We start from the raw sequence: 16,247 nt of genomic DNA on the forward strand, positions 1-16,247 counted from the left end.
AGCCACTCTTGAACAAGACACAGCATCAGAAGCGTCTCGCCTGGGCTAAAGACAAAAAGGACTGGACTGCTGCTGAGTGGTCCAAAGTTATGTTCTCTGATGAAAGTACATTTTGCATTTCCTTTGGAAATCAAGGTCCCAGAGTCTGGAGGGAGAGAGGAGAGGCACAGAATCCACGTTGCTTGAAGTTCAGTGTAAAGTTTCCACAGTCAGTGATGGTTTGGGGTGCCATGTCATCTGCTGGTGTTGGTCCACTGTGTTTTCTGAGGTCCAAGGTCAACGCAGCCGTCTACCAGGAAGTTTTAGAGCACTTCATGCTTCCTGCTGCTGACCAACTTTATGGAGATGCAGATTTCATTTTCCAACAGGACTTGGCACCTGCACACAGTGCCAAAGCTACGAGTACCTGGTTTAAGGACCATGGTATCCCTGTTCTTAATTGGCCAGCAAACCCGCCTGACCTTAACCCTACAGAACATCTATGGGGTATTGTGAAGAGGAAGATGCGATACGCCAGACCCAACAATGCAGAAGAGCTGAAGGCCACTATCAGAGCAACCTGGGCTCACATAACACCTGAGCAGTGCCACAGACTGATGGACTCCATGCCACGCCGCATTGCTGCAGTAGTTCAGGCAAAAGGAGCCCCAACTAAGTACTGAGTGATATACATGCTCATACTTTTCATGTTCATACTTTTCAGTTGGCCAACATTTCTAAAAATCCATTTTTTTAAGTAATATTCTAATTTTCGGAGATAGTGAATTAGGGATTTTCATTAGTTGTCAGGATAAGCAGTTGACGATGGATGGATGGATTAGTTGTCAGTTTTAATCATCACAATTAAATGAAATAAACATTTGAAATATATCAGTCTGTGTGTAATGAATTAATATAATATCCAAGTTTCACTTTTTGAATGGAATTACTGAAATAAATCAACTTTTTGATGATATTCTACTTATATGACCAGCACCTGTATGTTCTTTAAGTACTTGCACAGTATGTCACTCAGGATTTTCAGCATGTGAAGCAAAATGTGTAGTTTATGTTAAGATTATATTTTCACGATTGCGATGCTTATGTCAGTTAGCACGTTAACGCAAGTTTAGCATTGAGCCAACTGTCAAAGCACTATTTTTTAATTAATTTTATGTATCGATGAGATGGGCTGAAATATAGATACAGTAGCAAGGAAAAATGTACAACGATATATTGCTGTATCGATTTATTGGCACACCCCCACTCAATAGCGTTATCGCAATATGCTCTTCTCCCTCTACACCAACGACTGCACCTCAGGAGACCCATCTGTCAAACTCCTTAAGTTCGTTGATGACACAACGGTCATCGGCCTCATCCGGGACAGTGATGAGTCGGCCTACAGACGGGAGGTTGATTAGCTGGCTCTCTGCTGCGGTCAGAACAACCTGGAGCTTAACACGCTCAAAACTGTGGAGATAACCGTGGACTTCAGGAGGAGCCCCCCCACTCTGCCCCCCATCACCATACTCAACAGCCCTGTGTCTGCTGTGGAATCCTTCAGGTTTCTGGGATCCTCTATTTCCCATGGATTGAAGTGGGAGCCCAACACGGACACCATCATCAAGAAGGCCCAACAGGGGATGTACTTCCTGCGCCAGCTCAGGAAGCTCAACCTGCCTAAGGAGCTGCTGATGCACTTTTACATAGCTATCATCCAGTCTGTCCTCTGCACGTCCATCACTGTCTGGTTTGGATCTGCCACCAAAAAGGACAGGAGCAGACTACAACGGACAGTCAGGACTGCAGAAAAGATCATCGGTGCCAACCTGCCCTCCATTCAGGACATACATTTCCAGAGTCAGAAAACGGGCAGGAAACATCACTGCAGATCCATCTCACCCCGGACACAACCTGTTCCAGCTTCTCCCCTCTGGTAGGCGCTACAGAGCACTGTACGCCAAAACCAACAGACTCAGGAACAGTTTCTTCCCACAAGCCATCACTCTGATGAACAGCTGATTTCTGACTCACAATTCTTGTGCAATAACCCAGTAACTCTGTCTCTAATCAGCCACATGTTTACTGGCTAACACTTATTATTTATTCTCCATTTTCTATTTCAGTGCTTTTCATACTGTTATATTGTGATATTGTAGATACTGTATACCAAATCCACCCAGTGTTCCCTCTATATGCATTCACACTTCAATCAACCACTACTAAAATTTCCCCACGATCATTAAACTATGCGCTACAAATGTTTTCACTCGCACATTGTGCGAGCACGGCAGCACTCAATGCTCGGCTCGCTTCCTCTCCTCATTCTATGCAGAACATACGTGACAGATGGTGTTATAAGAGCAGCGTAACTCTGAATCAGGAGGTGCGTAGCAAGTGTTTGATTGTCCGAGCGGCAGAAAGTGACAGTGAACGCGAGCGGAGGAAAATATTCTGGCAGTAAATGTACGGTGTCTTGTTACAGTGTGTCGGCTTCTCAAAACCACGAAAAGTCTGTTGTTTCCCACCTGCTGGAAAAGTGAAGCCGGTTAGCTTTAAGTTAGCTAACATCTCCCCTCCCCTTCAGACTGCACAGCTGAGCAGGAAAGCTTCTACAGCAGCTACATAGCTGCTTTGTAACTTAACATTAGCTGAAATTATAGAAAGTAACTGGAAGCTGTATTTTATTACTGCCTACTTGTCCAGTGTTGATAACATCAGGTACAAACTTAGACTAAACTGACATAGCCTGCAGGTCTGTCCTGTACAGACTGATTCAATTATTTTTCAGTGTGAAAAAGTGGTTTTGAAAAAGAAGACTGGAGGAGCTGAGGTTAGTAAAGCTAAATAGTGATGCAAACTCGTCCTTTTAAGCTAATGAGGAGACGTTTCTTTTTCGATTTTAATGTGCAAATAAAAAGCACCTCAGAAGGGAGGAGGTTTCTCATGTTGCCTATATTTTTTTATTAATGTCTACAGATAAATGTCAGAAGCTGTAAAATGAAGACACAAAAGGCAAACATGAACAGTTGTATCTATAAGGATTCTGAGGTCATATTAACAGGGTTTTCCTGCTGTTAAGGCTTAGGGGTGATGCCCAAAACATGCTGTGCCATCACTGTAAAATCACCGTGGAGCAACAGAACCAACCAAATTACTTTCTCCAGATCTAAAGTTTGTAGTTCCTAAAGTAGACCGATCTTTGGGTGTTGTTTATTTATTATCTGCTCTAGCTTTTCCAACTATTTGTTCAGAGATATGGTGAAAATAATGGCCCAATATGATGTGAAATTACATATTTTTCATTGGAAAACATAACATTTTCTTGGGGGAGAACCCCCAACCCCCCCGACCACCACCAAAACATTTATCTAAAGCTCACATTAAACTGGGAAAACACTACAGTTTTTAGCATGTTTTGTTGGGGTTTTATATTCAGACAAAAATTTTGCTTCACCTCCGCTGCTACAACATCCTAGGGGAAACACTGCCACCTACCTCAAGTCATTACTCCTGCACAAAATACTTATACTTATATATTCCAGCATCCTTTGCACTATGCTTCATTGCACTGTGTACATGTATGTGTACCTGTATATCACATCCACCTCTGACATGTAAATACTCCTGCATCCTTTGCACTCTGCTCACTGCACTATATGTCAATATGTCTATATTGTTTTTATTCATAGTGTGTATATTTGTGTTGTCTACACTGAAGTCTGTGTCTGTTATGTATTTTAGTTTTATTATTGTGATTTTGTATTTTTGGATGAGTAAGCACATCGTGAGCAATGTACAATCCTGAGTCAAATTCCTTGTATGTGTACACATACATACCTGGCAATAAAGCTGATTCTGATATCACGTTGTCCAATATCATCTAAAATGTCATGGAAAGTACGCAATATTTTGTAAAGAGATGCATTGGTTGGCTGTGCAGCTTAGTTATGTTCAATTTAGAACCTACTTGAAATTGCTGTATAATAATCATGTTTCATTGGCCAGTTGCCCTGTCACATGCAAGTATAAGGGCAGGGGTACACTACACGAACATACCTTATGAAGCGTACCACATGACGTGCAAGCATACTTCCAGTGTGTGAATGAAGAGAGAGATGGAGAAATAAACTTTTATAATTTAATAAAAATAATTTAAAAGTAAGAACATGAGCGTGGCTAATGGAGACAATGAAACTACTGTGATCGAGGAGGAAACATCAGAAACAGGGCTCATCAACATTTGTGTTTTTAAGTATGTTTAAGGATATTGTAATTACTATTGTTATCACAATCCTCCTAATCAATGTCGCAATATCACATCTTGTCAATATTGTGCAACCCTAATGGTGCTTTCAGACCAAAAGCGAAACGACCATTCAGGGCAGTGAGTTTACATACAAAGTCAATGCAAAGACACGTAGAGCTGCGATTTCCTGTCGGGCGGCGCAAAGGCGCGAAGGCAACGCGAAGGAATTCGCGTGAGTTGAATATTTTCAACTTAAGCGAAGAAGTCGCATGACTCTGAGTCGCGATAGCCTATCAGCGTTGAGATTGTCCGTAAGTCATCGAGGCTTCAGAGCGTTGTGTGGAGAGGGCCAGGCAGAGCGGGGGATTGAAAATCTGCCGGCCGGCTGAGAGCTGTTAAACTTGGGGGAGAGGAGCAGGGAGCAGCGCTGCAACCATTGGAGAAATAAACACCCGTAGTCGGTCGGATTCTGCTCTGACAACTACGCCGTTTACTCGCGGGAGGAGCTCGGAGTAAACTGCTTTTATTTAATTAGCTTTTTACTTTAGTTTTTGGGATTTCAACGTTGATTTATCTTCACTGGAGCTTCAACAGCTAGCTTCCGTGCACATCCGGTACCAGTGTTGTTGTTAGTGTCGTTAGCTTTGTCGGACTACGACTTCATATTAATATAAAAACTGGACATTACTTGGAGAAAAGAAAGCGAGGAGGTTGAACTACCTGGTGAGTTCAGAAAACGTGTGTCTGTAACTTTATTCCAGCTATCATTGTACTTTACTGTGACCAAGTTAGCATAGCATAACCCTGATCGATCCAAACTCCATTCAGAAAACAAACATTTTAGAAGTTGTTGCCCTGCTAGTAGATTGATAACTTACACTGTACTGTAACTTTAACTGTCCTGTTTTCTTTGTCTTTAGCTTTTTACCATTGCTTTTAATTAAATATTTACACGGTGAGAAATGAGTAGGTAATTGAGTGAAAAGATAATGAGAGTGAGATTGAACAGAGTGAAGGAAGTTGTCTTAAATCTCGCGCCTGAGTGATTTGCAGGAACCTCTGTCCACCTGTAAAAGCGCAGGTGGGTCCAGATCATAACTGGATCAAAGTGGCCTACGGACAGACATGTCCTGGTTTACTAGCTAGAGAGAGCAGATTAAGTGTACTTCTCTGTTTATTCTCTTTTCAAAATAATTGTACCTCAATTATTTGCTCAACCCCTAAGCCTGTTTTTTATTTTCCATTTAACTCTTAACCCTGATTGTACACTGCACTGTAATTATTTTTTTAATGTGTATTTTCTCAATTTTCCTATGTTGCTTTTAAACCTTTTTATATTTCCCTGTTGCTTTTATGTTTTATGTAAAGCACTCTGAATTACCTTGTTGTTGAAATGTGCTATAAAAATAAACTTTGCTGACAGAGCTGGCAAAGCATGAATTCATATGTTTAACAAATCTGCATCATGTTGTAGTCATTTCGGCATCAGTTTAATTCGTTTATTGCTATTTTATCACAGCAAAATGTTTACTTTGGGTTCATACAGTTGTAGTAATGGCGAGTTGTGTTTATTCACCTTATCGCGTTAAAATCGCCTTCTCGTGTTGTGTGTGAACACTTGCAGCGAATGTACTCATGCAAGGAAAGCGGCGCGAGGCAAAAATTCACGGTTGGTCTGAATGCGGCATAACATGTAGATAAAGTACAGTGTTTCCCATACGTTCATTTATTTGTGCGGCCCGCCACAATATCAACGCTGACTGCCACATATTGATTTTCATTTTCCTTTTTTTTTTTTTTTTTTTTTACAAGGCCTTTTTAAAATCGTATTTGATTGCAGAGTGCCGTAGCACAGCACATCCTCTCGCTCGTCCCTCTCTCTCGCTCTCTCCCTCATGACACACCTGTACAAATCTGTCCAACACAACGCTGTTAGTAAATAAAATTATTAGCAAGCATGTAAGGAGCCTTGCTAATAAGGAGAGCTACGTTGTGTTTTGCTCCACTGCTGTAAACACACTCACAAAATGATTTTCACCCATACACTGTGTTAGCATGGTAAATCACACTTTGCTAGCTTCTTCTTCTCCTTCATCAAAGTACATCTACGCGACAGGTGCTGTAATAAGAGCTGCGGAGTCATTTCTTTTGACTGCAGTGCAATGTGTTTGCGAGTGAGTGGACAAGTGAATGAGAGAGAGCGAGCAGCAGAAAGTGATGCTGAAAGTGAGCAAGTAATAACTTGTCATTCTGGCAGTAAATGTACAATGTAGGTCACAGTGTGTCCGTTATTAAAAATTGCCACAACTTCTGGAAAGTGAAGGCGGTTAGAGCTAGTTAACATTTGAGCAGGAGTGGACAGGGCAGGGTCACCTTTCTACACATGCGGTGTTTAATTAAATAATATTGATTTGATTATATTTATTTAAGTAAAAACATGTTCAATGTGACCATTAAAGGTTAAAAACACAAAAAAACTAATAAAAGTAACGATTCTGTAATAATTCTATAAATAATTACACTTACCTCGGGTTCATCTTCATCCTGGTCCATCAGTTTCTCCAAGATCTTTTTTTTGTCCATTGTCAGATCTTCAGTCTCCCTCATCTCACTTCCTTCCAGTCCCACCCCTGCTGATGCTTCCCGGTATCTGGCTAACTCCCTGGCACCCAGTCCTTTCTGTTGCTTCCCTCCTCTAGAGTCCTCCTCTCCTCCCGTTGCACCTCCATCTTCTACCCTGGGACGCTTTGCTCCTCTATCAGGCTGTGAAATTACAGGAAATGTAATGATGTACACATCATGATCATGATTGCTGTATCGATTTATTGGCACACCCCGACTCATGATCATGTTTTACTTTTCTGTGTGCATATACTAACATACATACATATACATTTATACACACACATATATGTTAATACATACTATATATTACATATATATATGTAAATAAAAGTTTGTTGTAAGGTCTTGAAATGGCTATGGTGTAGCTCGCATAAAATAATGTGCCTAACTTTCCATGCACAGGAACTAATTAGAGATGAAAAATGAAATGCGTTGTTGTAATATTTCACATTAAAATGTGGAATATAACAATGATTCCCATGTACCTGAGTAGACAGAACATGGCAAACACGACTACATAAACTCAATAAGGGAACACTGCATCAAGACCATAGAGTTTTTCTGTGTAAAACTATTTAGGCAATTTAAGATACTATAACCATAAGTTTGTGTCGTATTCTTCATTCACTGCAGCTACATAGCCAACAACCTGTTCAGCTGGTACGCTAACAGCTAACGTTATTGATAAACAAGGACTCCTTTCATGTAGAGCAACACAAGGGTGACTTAATGCAATTCAAATGCGGTTAACCTTAACTAACGAACGTAAACAGACCGTAAATAATGAGACTAAACTAAAGCCTGCTTGCCAGCGTTCATCAGTAACTGCTAACGTTAACGTTACCCGTGCTATTGCATGCAATCCAATGATTGAGATATGGTTTAGCCAAGTTCCCAGACATCGATAAGCAGAATAAAATATCTAACGTTACCTGATAGCTCAGGAGCTCTCCAACATCCATGTCTCAAGGTTAAAACCCTAAAAGTAAAAATGTTTTTCAAGCTAAGGAAATAACAGGGAACGTAAACTTCAGCTGCTATTTTTCCGGCTAACAAGCTTCCCTCATGCTTGCCGTAAAACATTTGGGTTTGCTGTCGTAGCGAGAGACTGTCGTAAATATTTCTGCTCCAACCAACTCATGTACCATTATTATTTAACTAACGCTTTCCTCTACACGTCAACAATTTAATACAAAGTAAAATGTTTAAAGCATATATGCACAGAGGTGGTCCAAGAAAAATTGTAGCCTAAATCTGATTTACTGATGTGTGAACAAATAAAACGTTGTTATTTTAAGCATTCTAGTGAGGTAGACTACATATTTTCCAGTCCAGTATTGCCTCAGAGGATAAAAGCTACTAAACTTATTACCTTGTCTGTGACACTAGGAGACAGGCGAGTATGGATAAACAATGCACACATCTACTTACACAGGGATGTGATTTTTCCGGATTAATCCGGAATTCCGGATTTTCCGACCTAAAAGTATGACCCACGTGAATCATGCATATCTGTCATTTAAAAGGAGCTGGCCGAGTGAAATGGAGAGGATTTGAGGACATCTACAGGCTAACGTGTGTTAAAGTTTTATTCCTTTCCAAGTATCAGCAAGGATGTTTGTTTGCGTTCAGCTGCCCTATGTTCGGCAGTACTGTAATAGTACTTTTCCCAGTAAAGAGTAATGTAACGGATTGCTATTTCCAGCTATATTATTCGTTACTAATCCAAGTAACGCTGCGCTACTGAACGCACCATCACTGACGTGAATGCGCGACCGCGCTGCAGCTCAGCGGCACCGGACCATATGTTGTTCAAGTCAGCTGTTAGCCAAAAAGCTAAAGGAAGACTGGAGAACAGGGAGGAGAGGTATTTTCAACAGCTGTAAGTACCGTTATTGCCATTATTGTGTCACAGTCTAATGTGCAAATTACATTGTCGTCCGTTGTACACTTTGTGCGACCAGCCTAAAGCTTTCAAACGCGAACAATTCTACATCTATTCTTAATTGAAGCATCAGCTAATGCAGCACAGCAACGTGAAACTCAGAAGAAACGGCCGCTACTACCAGTGATGCTTGAACTCGTCCGGAGACATTGGCGTTATATGACCCAGTAGTAGGGTAGAGTAGCTAATATTACTTTTTTTAAGGATTATATGCTAAAGGTAATAGCTATAGGCCTTTTATTTCTGAGTAACCTGCCCAACACTGAGTAGACAATAAGGATCAGATAAATTGGGTATGTTTTGATTATTGCTTGTTATAAGCTATCTAATGTTTACCTTGACTTGTTGATTGATCAATCATATAGCCTATATACACTTTGCTGTATGAATGGTTGCTTTTTAAGTCCTTACGTAAAGGTTTTGGCACCTTATAAAGTAATTTCTTGTGAATGGTTGTGACAGGGTTTATATAAGGCCTTTTCAGATGGCTTGGATCGCGGGGTCACTCAGCGCTCCTCAGCAACAGACAGGCAAACAAGCGCTCGAGAAGTAACCATGGCGATGGCTTCTGTGTAACTGGCGCTCAGTATATTTTCCTGCTTTTTTACCCTTTGCCAATCACATGCCTGATTTACAGCAATAATTCAGTGACATACAAAACAACCCACAAGTCAGTGGGTCTAGTCACTATAGCAGGTACAAGGGATGTGCTCCGATGTTTTTCATGTGTTTAATGATCCCTGACAAACAAAGAGTATCAAGGGATGCATGTGACACTTGTATATTATAAGTATAATGGATACATGAGATGTTTATAGAAATGTAGGCCGAATGGCTTGTACAATGAAAATGAATAAATGAACAATACAATTATAGCTGTGTTGTTCTGTAATACATCCTGACAAAAATGTGTTTTTCTCACAACAGAATCCGTTCAATCCGCTCATTCACCAATAATCCTGAAACCTGAAGTAAAACTCCATAAGGATACAAGTCACATTGGGCATGACTGTTTTTTCTTCATCAGAACTTGCAAATCCTGGTGTTAAGGGCTCAATTTTGTCATATTCATACCAGGAGAGCTTTATACGCAAAGACAGACAGAATCACCTTTTCAATGAGCATCACTTGGAAATGTGTGAGTGGTGCATGGTGTAGAAGCCTCCATTGCCACTCCAGTCTCTGACCAGTGATCTGTGGCAGTAGAGCAATAGAAATAACATTTACAAGGAAGGCCACTGCCAAGCAGTCAAGCTTGACATCCCAGCAAACACAAGGGAAAAGGCATTTGATCAAAGGACAGAGAGAGAAACAGGATGAAAGAGAATAAAAGGGAGCAGGAAGGGTGAAAGAGACATTTATATGGAAATACCAAAGCTAGAAAAAGGGAAATGAATGCAAAGCCTTGATTGGGAAACTAGAGAGCACTCTTTTTTTTATAAAGTTGACAACTGAATTTGGGTTAAAAATAGGGCTGGGCACGTTAATGCGTTATTATCGCATTAATTAATTAACGCTAACAATTATTTTATCGCACGTTAACACAGTTTTCAACAGTTTTCAGCCTGCAAATCACCCACCCAAACAAGCAGTGGAGGGAGGCTTCAGCAAACTACTCTGTCATCTCAGTCTTGACCTCGGGTAGTCCTAACAACCGTAACGACTGTTGTTACAGCAACCAGGAACACTAACGAACCAGCGGTATCGATGACCCTGGCAAACGACCCCACTGAGGTTAAATAGCTGAGTTTCCCTGCCAGTCAGTCAGAACTGAAGAAGTCCTTTGGATGAGTGACGAAACGTCTTCCAGTATCTTCAACCAAGTCCAGTTGCCCTTGACTTTAACCTTCGTTGGATAACTATGACCTGGATGACTGAGAATCTTCACAGACATCACTCTGTCATCTCTTTTCCGTATTTTTCCAGCCGCGATCCGCTTTCACGGCAGCAGGTGAGCCGCTTGCTTGTTAATGACGCAGCCTATCAAACAACTCTAACAATCCAAACCAACATCTGCACCCTGTGTTCAATGCTGCTTTAATGTTACCTGGTCTGTGCTTGTAAAATAACCACCGCGACTTGTAACGTCATTCCAAGTTGTTAACCAAGTAAAGTCTGTGCGAGTTTGAATGTAGACATCGTCCCAACCCTACTGAACATAGTACTTCTGTTACAAGTGCGCAATATACTACTTTAGAATTCATTATTCAATTTTGCGTGTAAAAATGCGATTAATCGCAAGAAAATCATGCGATTCATCGCGATTAAAAATTTTAATTGTTGCCCAGCACTAGTTAAAAATAATAAGTTTAAGTATTTCTACAGATACCCAAATTTTATGGATCTAATATTTGGGCTGCTCGATATGGCCAAAAATGTTATCACGATAAAAACATTTGATATCATTCGATGTCGATTATTATCACAATATATGTCAAATCAATATTTCTTTCAAGTTCAAAGGCTGATTTTTGCTCCTGAGTGTAAATTGAAGAAACCAGATGGTTAATTGTGTGGTTAAACTTTTCTTTATGGTCTGAATGTGACAAACAATTGATGCCATACGTGTATCACTTAATAAATCTGAGGTAGAACATTGAAAACTATTCAGATAAATCTTTTTCAACAAATATGACTAGTAAATCTTTTTTCAGTCCCTTTTCCTCAACAAAATAAATATTTGTTGTAATAAGTGCTAATTTGTTCATGATTCAAATGAATTAAACCAAATATTTATTTACGATGTATTGAACATTTATTATATTGTTATTGAGGAAAATTATATTGCGATAATTATCATTATGGTTTTATTGCCCGGCCCTAAAAGTCTAACATTGCTGTTGTTAGTTTAATATGTATTTTCTCACTCCAATAGTGAAAAATGAAAATTTAAATGTTTAGTTTAAATGAAAATTTTTCATTTAAACTAAACATTTTAATTTGTGTTTATGGTTTAACCTATTTTTATTTTTTTTGGATACATATATAATAATAATAAAGCAGGACAACAAACTGAATTTATTCATTTGTTCAGAGCATTTTTATTAAATTAATTATGATTTGCGCATGTGTATTGTTGAGTTTGAGATGTATTAAAAAAAACACAACGTCCGTCACAGAATAATGTGGTGGGCGGTGGCTCTTCACGGTACATTTCGACCATAGATTCTATATAAAAAGATTTCGACCAACACCTGGAGCCAGCATGGGACACAGAACAGCCGAGAAGAACCAACAACATTGATACTGGTGAGGAATAAATATTAAACTTTGTCTACTGTTAACGTGTTTGTCCAAGTAAGTTAAGATTAAACCTGCCTGGCCTTGACTCAGACCGTAATTTCAGCACTCACGCTTGATATAGCCTGTGTTAGCTAGCGCTAACATTAGCATTCTTCATTCAAACCAACTTTAGCTTTCCTCAGGTAGTGGGTGGGTAATGTTATCACAGTTCGCTAGCTAACTAAGAAATCCGAGCTATCATTTCCAAATGTATTTTGTGGAGGCACTAACATTAACTAACGTTACCAGGTATAACGTTAATGTTATGTTTGTGATGTAAAATGCATTTGCTCTGCTGAGTGTTTCAATAACTTAGCATTACGTTAACTTAATCTTAGCTATCTAGGCGCGAAGAGCCTAGAAAATGTTTGTTCTTAGCTGACATTGCTGTCTTTAAGAGCTGCAAGGGCCCTGTTTTAAAGCTAGTGAAGACCAGTAAGTTATCATATGAAACTAGAAGACCTAAGGCATCAATTAGTACCAACAAATCATGCTAGCTTGTCAGGAAGGGGGTAACTAACGCTCCAAAGTTAGGCAATTTTTTTTAGAGGAAGACATTCTTTATTTTGTGATGATGATGTTAGTCCCCATAATAGCTATTTCATTGTTAGTGAGACCGACATTGACACTTGACATGTGGTAACTTAATTAATCCTCAGGTTTTAAGATAAGCAAACGCTATTTCTGTTGTCAATTGCATAAGGGCATTTGTGTTTTGTTTTTGATTTTAGTCACCCTCCTAATAAACCTGTGTTCAGTATTTATCAGCCATAATATTAATAAGGACAGGATAAATAATAAGGACCAGCTAATTCTAGCTGGTAATGTTGTTAGTTTTCTACATTGTTACAGCATTTGCATGTTGTAGAAATGTACCAAAATGTTAGCCAATGAAGAAAACAGGCCTATCTATTTATGTTTACGTTAAATGTTTGGTATTCTTGTGCATGATGTTAGTAGCTAACACACTTTGATGGCTAATTTTAAAATTTCTTTGTTTCTCTTTCAACTTCAGAGAAGCAGCTTCCAATCAGTGTCCCTGCTGTTTAACCTATTTGGAAGCTCCTGCCAATGATCATTACGTTCTATTTACGTCATGAGGTTATTTGTGATAATAAGGCCATCCTCCTAATTCTTATTAATACTTTTGCATCTAACAGTCCTAAAAAAAATAATGATACAAAAATTGTATTATTTTCTGTATACTAAATGCTCAGTATTTTTTGAAGCCATGGCTCTAGTTTGAAAGCCTGATATAATAGAATGCATTACTTATTGTAAATATGACAAATATGACAAAATATGATTAAAAATAAAAGTGGTTTCAGTGGGTACATTTTGTCCTTATGGACCTGTATTTTGACAACAAAGTTTATTATAAACTTATTAAGAGCTGAGGTTGAACTTCCAAGAAAAAAAAACCCTCACACCCATTCCAAAAATTAGTGATGATCAGGACTGAAGTTGGTAAAAAAATGTACAATGTGTTTTTTGGCCTTGACATTTTTGTCCTCTCAGGACATCAGAGCAACCTTTTCTATAAAGCGCACAGGGGTTCTTAAAGTTGAACACAATTCAAATTAAATTCTTGCAGGTTATTCCTGTCAGTTAGGAGGAAAAAAAATCAAATTAAGTGTAAAGCTGAATAGTTGTTGTTTTTTTGTAAATGTTTCATTTTAATAAATAGTAACTGTTCTTTCTCAGACTGGACATCACCATCAGAAGAGGATGCATCCTCTAATCTCCGATGATCTACGTGGTTGAACCTATTGAGCACCCTATCAAAGAATACCAGAAGATGCAGGAAAATGAGGCTGAAGAACTGGAGCTGGCGACCATGGTGATCTTTATCACTGGGAAAGATGATCCTCTCAATCCACCCAAAAACATTAAGATCGAAGGAGGTCCTGAATGAGTTGCCCTTAGTTGGAACAGCTTTTGCCATGTTCTTTGGACTCATTTACACACTCAACCTAAAATATCTGAAAAGGCTGCAATTCACCTTTTTGAAGTAATGCAAAAGGTCCTGATGGAGCTTGATGGAAAGATTTCCCATTTGTGGTTCTATTTTATGGTGTTTCTACAGCAAAGACTTTGGATCATTTTATATGAGGTTGCACTTACATGGCTACATTTTCATTTTAACTCATTTACCAGCCTCACAGTTGGAAGTAGGCCGAGTGTTCTAGACAACTGGAGACAATGATTGCAGCATTTGCACTGATTTGTAAGGCAGATAAGTTAGATTTTCAGACCAAGGGAGAGGGACAGGAGATTTCTATCTTGAGAACTGACGAGGTTCACACAAATCATCTTAAATCCTTGAGGAAAATAATTTGGTGTTCTTTAAAATATTTTTTGCATTGTCAATGTTCCTAGCTTGTGATTCCATCAAGTGAGTGATACTTACCAACTTTGTGGGCTCAGAGTTTTAGTTTGAGCTATTACATCTAAATTAACCGTATTCAATAAAATGTATAGCTATGCATTTAAATGAATACAGTTAATAAGATGTACAGCTCTCAATCAGAAACTCTGTCAGTGTCGTAGACAGTGAATAGTGGAACTCCTAAGGAGCAGCTCCAGGATTTGTCTCTTTTGTTCAGCTGAAAGTGATTTCAAAAAGGTGTACAATATTGTTATAAGGGTAAAATAAGTTCTGTCAGGAAAGAACTTCCTAATTCAACGTTATTACAAATGTGTCATCCAATGACAGTTTAAATTAAGTTAACAAATTTGTGGGCTTACAGTAGCTTTGTGTTAGCCATTACGTTCAAATTAGTTTATTTAAAGATGAACAAAACACATGGTCCATATGCTGCACTAGTAGTTGATATTTTCACCCAGTAGCACACATTGCCCCACCACAATCAGTAACTTTTTTGCTATACACTAATGTTAGTACATCCAAAGACCTCACAGATTAGGGTGGGGCAGTGTGTGCAGCAGGGTGAAAATATCAACCACTAGGGCAGCAAATTTACCATGTGTTTAGCTGATAGTAATGCTCACACATCAGAAAATGTATACCAGTAAATTAACCATGAGTACTGCATGATGTCTTAGGAGTTGTGCTACTATTCACAGCTCCATGATTTGTCTTTTGATGTAATTGTCACATTCTGCCTGTCAGCCATGTCTTGTTTACCCTGTGTTTTGATTTTCATTTCTCGGGGTTTGGTTTCATGTCTTAGTGTTACTCCTGGTCTGCGTACTTCTGTGTAGGTTGCTGTGTTGGTGGTAGTTGGTGGTATTTGTGATCTGTTTGCTTGTGTCTGTTCCCCCAGTAATTCCTCTGCTTGCTTGTCCACTAAATACTTTGAGTTTCAGTTGATGTATGGTCTGGTGTTTTGCATCTGTAAGTGTATCTCTGTTTCCCCCCTGCTGCCTCTCTGCCTGCCGGCCTGTCTTCTGTTTTCCCTGCTGTCTCTATGCCTCGTTAGCCTTGATCCCTGTCACCTGTGTTGCTCCCGCCCTGCTCATTAGTCCCTGGTGTATATATGTTTGGTGTTTCTCTTTAGTTTGCGTCTGGTCGTTGTAGTGTGTTTCACTCAGTCATGTTTTTTTGGAAGAGTGTTCTGTCTGCCTGTTTGGACTTTCCAGTCAACTGCGTGTAAGCATATGTTACCTGTTCTCAGTTGGGTTAAACTCCCCTGAACTTTGTCTCTGCCTTGGTGTCTTGCATTTGGGCTCACCTTCTTAGCGCTCACCCTCGAATTGTGACAGTAATCAGTAGTTCTTTCTGGTGTTCAGCTGAAGGAGACTGTTCATCTTCATACATTTGAAACAGATTGTATGAATTTATGGAACAATAAATATAAGTATGTTCTATAGGAAAGTGTTGTCATTGATCAAAATGTATTGAAAGCTTTTCTTTTTTTTTTTATTTACTATACATTTTAAATAATGACAACTGGTATTTTTTTTATTTGAGACAACCTAAAATAATTTGCTCTAACCTTCAAAAAATGGTTGCATGGAGTTAGAAATTTCAGGTTAAGCTGAATAAATTATTTCACGTTGCGTCAATAACAGATATTACGTGTGATTACTTCAATATTTTTAAATACAAGGTTTTAATTTTTTCAGTGTAGAAAACTAATGCTCTGGGCATACTTTATAAGGTAATTTAGATCAGATCAAACCAATATTTCTAAAATTAAA

At 39.0% G+C, this 16,247-nt stretch overlaps 1 protein-coding gene and 1 long non-coding RNA gene across 2 annotated transcripts in view; one reads left to right on the forward strand and one right to left on the reverse strand.

Moving 5' to 3' along the window:
- Positions 1–7,947, reverse strand: part of ctnnbl1 (catenin, beta like 1) — an 86,467-nt gene extending 78,520 nt beyond the window's left edge. Inside the window, exons 1-2 of the mRNA XM_046057517.1 lie at positions 7,789–7,947; positions 6,758–6,994 (exon numbers count right to left, since the gene is read on the reverse strand). Coding sequence (XP_045913473.1) covers positions 6,758–6,994; positions 7,789–7,818 — 267 coding nt within the window. The 5' untranslated portion in view covers positions 7,819–7,947. The remainder of the gene's footprint in view (positions 1–6,757; positions 6,995–7,788) is intronic.
- A 3,990-nt stretch (positions 7,948–11,937) lies between these two features.
- LOC123975332 lies at positions 11,938–15,916 on the forward strand. Its single transcript, XR_006826035.1, has 2 exons — positions 11,938–12,050; positions 13,788–15,916. It is a non-coding gene; the product is annotated as an uncharacterized LOC123975332 (long non-coding RNA).
- The last annotated feature ends 331 nt before the right edge of the window (positions 15,917–16,247 follow it).

Source organism: Micropterus dolomieu, linkage group LG08 (genome assembly GCF_021292245.1).
Source record: "Micropterus dolomieu isolate WLL.071019.BEF.003 ecotype Adirondacks linkage group LG08, ASM2129224v1, whole genome shotgun sequence".
In the NCBI taxonomy this organism is placed as follows: domain Eukaryota; kingdom Metazoa; phylum Chordata; class Actinopteri; order Centrarchiformes; family Centrarchidae; genus Micropterus; species Micropterus dolomieu.